This window comes from Crocuta crocuta, unplaced genomic scaffold (genome assembly GCF_008692635.1).
Source record: "Crocuta crocuta isolate KB4526 unplaced genomic scaffold, BGI_CrCroc_1.0 scaffold336, whole genome shotgun sequence".
In the NCBI taxonomy this organism is placed as follows: domain Eukaryota; kingdom Metazoa; phylum Chordata; class Mammalia; order Carnivora; family Hyaenidae; genus Crocuta; species Crocuta crocuta.
In genome coordinates this window covers 13,100-17,935 of record NW_027527943.1, presented here as the reverse complement: position 1 = coordinate 17,935, position 4,836 = coordinate 13,100, and the positions used below count along the sequence as shown (strand labels likewise).

The window sequence follows — 4,836 nt, the reverse complement described above, 5'->3', positions numbered from 1 at the left end:
TGGCTTCAGATTTTCCCCATTGAGCATTTTTAATATATCATGTCACTCCCTACTGGCTTACAAAGTTTCTCCTGGAAAATCCTCTGATAGCCTTATGGAGTTTCCTTTGTATGTAACTATCTTCTTTGGTATCGGTTGGTGCCTTTAATAAAGTTTTTTTTTCTTTATCATTATATTTTGCCACTTTAATTGTGATATGTCTTGGTATAAATCTACTCTTGTTGATTTTGTTGTGGTTTCTTTGTCCCTCCTGGATCAGGATGTCTGTTTCCTTCCTCAGATTAGGGATGTTTTCAGCTATTATCTCTTCAAATACATTTTCTGCTTCCTTCTCTCTTTTCTTCTTCTGGGACTCTTATGATGCAAATATTATTACACTTGTTGGAGTCACTTAGTTACCTATGTCTATCTTGTTTTGTACAATTATTTTTTTCTAATTAGTTGAACTTTATTAGTTTCCATTACTTTGTCTTCTGTGTCATTAATTCGCTCCTCTGCTTCTTCCATCCTGCTGTTCCTTCCGTCAAGTGTGTTTCTCATTTTCATTTATTGAGTCCTTTATCTTTGCTGTTATTTCTTATCTTTTGTGTGTGGTTTCCCTCATATCTTCCACTCTTCTCAAGTCCATTAAGTATCCTGATCATTACTCTAAATTCTCTATCAGGTGTGTTACTTATATCTGTTTCTTTTGATTGTCTGGTCATGGCCTTGTCCTGTCCTTTCATTTGGGACCGATTCCTCTGTATCCTCATTTTGTTAAGCCTGTGGGCCTGCTCTTGTGTGTTAGGAAAGTCAACTATGGGTGCTGTTCTTGAGGGAATGGGCTTATGAAGATGAGGTCTTGTAGTATCCTGCAGTGTTGTGTCCCTTGTTCCCCAGGGCCTGCCACCTCAGGGAGTCTTTAATGTGTGCTTTTTCCACCCTTGGATCTGCTTGAAATGAAATCCTGTTGCTACTGTTGCTGGAACTGATGCCCTGTAAAACTCTCATGTTGGGAGACATGGTGTCGACATGGGTTGGGCAGTCTTCTGGGAGAGAGTGTTCGCCATGCTAGGAGTGAGGCAAATATGCCTGGGAAGGACAATTCCACCAGAGCATTGGGGATGTTAGGCTTGTTTTAAGCAAGTTAGATAGGGACAGAGGCACAATCCTGCAATCCCACAGACGGCCCTGTGCTCACACTGAGGGACATGGGAGGGAAATGGTGCTTGTCAGTTCCCTTTTTCTTCGAGGAATCTCTCTGTAAATGCTGCCTCTGGGACATGGTCCAAAAAGAGCAAATGATCTCCCCACTTGGCTGTCTACAAGTCTCTGTTCCCAGTCTGTATGTCCTCAGGCTGTTTGTTCTACCTTCTCCCCAAGAGCAGCCCCACTGCCTCTGGGCTCTCCCAGAACCAAGCCTGCTGACCTTTAAAACTCCAGTGTTTAAGCCCCACTGGGTGCAAAGTTTACACACCTGGCAACTTTAAAGTTGCCTTTAAAAAGGAATCAATACTTTAAAATAAAGGTGTAGTGTTTTCACTGTGGAAACCTAGGAATCCGAAGTTTTAAGGATGGGAGAGAAAAGACCACTAACCCTCACAATGCATACAGCTCTACCCAAATATTCCAGGTAGACAGTGGCTTACTTGGCCTTGAAATCACAAAAGAAGGGCATTATAAATGTGAGGACTCTCACACGGAGAGGATTTCCAATCTCTGAAATGGTCAACTTATAGAAAAGGGGAATATTTTTCCTTCAACATACATATCCTCAGAGCTTGAATATATTTGCCAGTAAAATAAAATTTAAAAAATGGGGGAAAAACATGATTGCTAAATTTTTGTTTTTTGAAATAAGTACATCAAGCCCCTTTGAAAAAATTGCCATCTACTGCCACCATAATTCAATAAAAGAAAGAACATTATAAAACCAAGGAGCAAAAAGATAGTATGAAATAAAGAATAGCATTTTGTAATGATTTTATTTAAGCAAAATTTTCATGTCCTTCGTTTCTTTTATCTATGAACCTTGAGAAGCCATTACCCCCTCCTTTTTTTTTTTTTAAAGGCATCCTTGCTCTTCTTTTTTTTTTTTTTAATGTTTTATTTATTTCTAGGAGAGAGAGAGAGACAGCGTGAGCAGGGGAGGGTCAGAGAGAGAGGGAATCACAGACTCTGAAACAGGCTCCAGGCTCTGAGCTGACAGTCAGCACAGAGCCCGACGCGGGGCTCGAACCCACGAACCGCGAGATCATGACCTAAGTGAAAGTCGGACGCTTAACCGACTAAGCCACTCAGGCACCCCATTACCCCCTCCTTTCACCCATCTATAGGTGGGAAATTAAAACCTATAAAATCACATTAATTTTTGGTCTAGAGACTCAATGTCTCTCTTTTCTCTGTAACAATAGTTCTCAAACTTTAGCCTGATCACTGTAGTGTTTGCTAAAAAACATCAGTTGCTGGGGTCATCCTGTATTGTTGGTCAGTAGGTCTCAAGTGGGCTTAAGCATGTGCTTTCTGATAAATTGCCAAGTGATGTTATTGGTGCTGGTCCAAGGACCAGACTACCTTACAGGAAAAAGCCTAAACTCCTTATCAGTCCATGAAGGGTAAAAGTTAAGCTACTGTAACAGAAAAACCCCTAAATAAATTGGCTTCATTAAGATAAGATAATTAGAATATTTTTCTCTTGTAATAGTGGGGAGGCATTTCTCTATTGTTGGGATGGTTATATTCCCATCTTATCGTTCCATTCCCTCTTTGGGTTTTTGGCAAAGCTAGAAACCCTCCACATTCCTATTCCAGCTAACAGGAACGGGAGAAGGATGAGGACAAATGGCTTCATATTTGAGAAGACAACCCAGGAGTTGCACACTTTGCTATCCTGGCATTGTGTTGTTAGAGGACAGGCTCAGAAATGTGATACGCAGCGGGGTGGCCCTGTGCCGTTAGAGCTTGACGAAGAAGGTGCAACAGGTAGTCATGGGCAGTTGTTCTCCATCACAAAGGCCCCATTGGCAGTATCAGGTGGGTGAAAGGGAGAGTTATTTCCCATAAAAGTGGTAAGTCTGGGAAGAAAATATCAGTGTCCAGTGTAATCCTACATTAAAATAAATTTCCATGTGAAATATTTTCTTAATATTTTGTACATATCTCTACTACTGTACTTAACCACTATTCATAATTTTATGCTTATTTATCTGTAGTCACAGATTAGTCTTGAAGCTTTTTAAGTGTATAAATTGAATTTTCTTTATATGTCTGCACCTCTTTCTTCCTACTTATTTAAAAGGTCTGTACCTTGGTACATAGTAAACACCAAAAAAATGCCCTTTGCATAAATACATAAATTCATCTTTTGTTGGTAAATGTCAATATTATTTATTTATCTCTCTTTCATCTAACTCATGGCTTTGCTTACCATTTTTCTACACACAGTATTCTCTTTACTGCACTTTTTACATCTTTGTTTCTTAAAGTATAGATCAGAGGGTTAAGAGTGGGTGTGACAATTGTGTAAAAGAAAGTAAAGAATTTCCCCTCATCTTGGGATGTGCTATTCTGTGGCTTCATGTACATATAAATGATTGTTCCATAAAAGAGAGTTACTACCGTGAGGTGGGAACCACATGTATTAAGAACCTTACGCCATCTTGCTGTTGACTTAATCCTCACGACAGCTTGAGTGATAACTGTGTATGAGATGAGAATTAGTGATAGAGGTACTAGAAGTAATATCACTCCAAGAGCATAGACAGTGACCTCCATTACTTTTGAGTAGACACAAGCCATCTTGAGAAATGCTGGCATCTCACAGAAAAAATTATCCACCTCCCGGTGCCCACATCTTGGCAACCTCAAAGTCAGGGAGCAAAGAATGAAAGCACTGCCAAGACCACCTAACCAGGCGGTGAGCACCATCTTCTGGCAAAGCTGAGGGTGCATTATTACTGTGTAGTGAAGAGGCTGACAGACAGCGGCGTAGCGGTCATAGGCCATCACAGCCAAGAGAAGACATTCTGTGGCTCCCAAGTCGAGGGCAAAGAAGAATTGGAGCACACACCCTGCATAGGTAATAGACTTGGTTGGACCCCATAGATTTACCAGCATCTGTGGGACAATGCTAGTGGTATAACAGAGGTCCAGGAAAGACAAATTGGATAGGAAGAAATACATGGGAGTGTGGAGCTGGCTGTCTAGGTTAGATACAAGAATGATGGTTGTGTTCCCTACCAGAGTCACAATATAGAAGACGAAGACAATCCCAGAGATGATGTGTTCTAATTGGGGCCAATGAGAAAACCCCAGCAAGATGAAATCTGTCATTGAACTTCCATTGTTTGTGTCCATGGCTCCTTATGAAAGCCTAGAAGACAATACCATGGTAATAAAAAATAGCATCAGCCTTAAGTAGTAATTAAACTCTCTCAAATTTGCCATGAGTATCCAAATTCACTTGTTTGTGTCTTCTCTCCCATTCAGAACACCTTCTTTAACACTCTCCATGTCAGTACTCAAAGTCTCTCTGTGTGTACTCATAACCAGAGTGGTTCTGCAAATAATGTGGTAGAGGAGCCTGGGTGGCTCATTTGGTTAAGTGTCTGACTTTGGCTCAGGCCATGATCTCACAGCTCCTGAGTTCCAGCCCTGCATCAGGCTCTGTACTGACAGCTCAGAGCTTGGAGCCTGCTTCAGGTTCCATATCTCCCTCTCTCTCTGCCCTTCCCCCACTCGTGTATGTGCTCGCTCTCTCTCTCTCTCAGAAATAAATGAACATTAAAATGTTTTAAAAATAAATAAAAATAATATGGTAAACCCAATCACACTGAATTGCAAATCATTGAAAAAGCT

General features: G+C 40.8%; 1 protein-coding gene across 1 annotated transcript; it reads right to left on the bottom strand.

Moving 5' to 3' along the window:
* Nucleotides 1-3,402: 3,402 nt before the first annotated feature.
* LOC144221884 (olfactory receptor 2W1-like) lies at nucleotides 3,403-4,335 on the bottom strand. Its single transcript, XM_077752421.1, has one exon. The coding sequence runs from the start codon at nucleotides 4,333-4,335 to the stop codon at nucleotides 3,403-3,405; it is 933 nt and encodes a 310-aa protein (XP_077608547.1).
* Nucleotides 4,336-4,836: the final 501 nt, after the last annotated feature.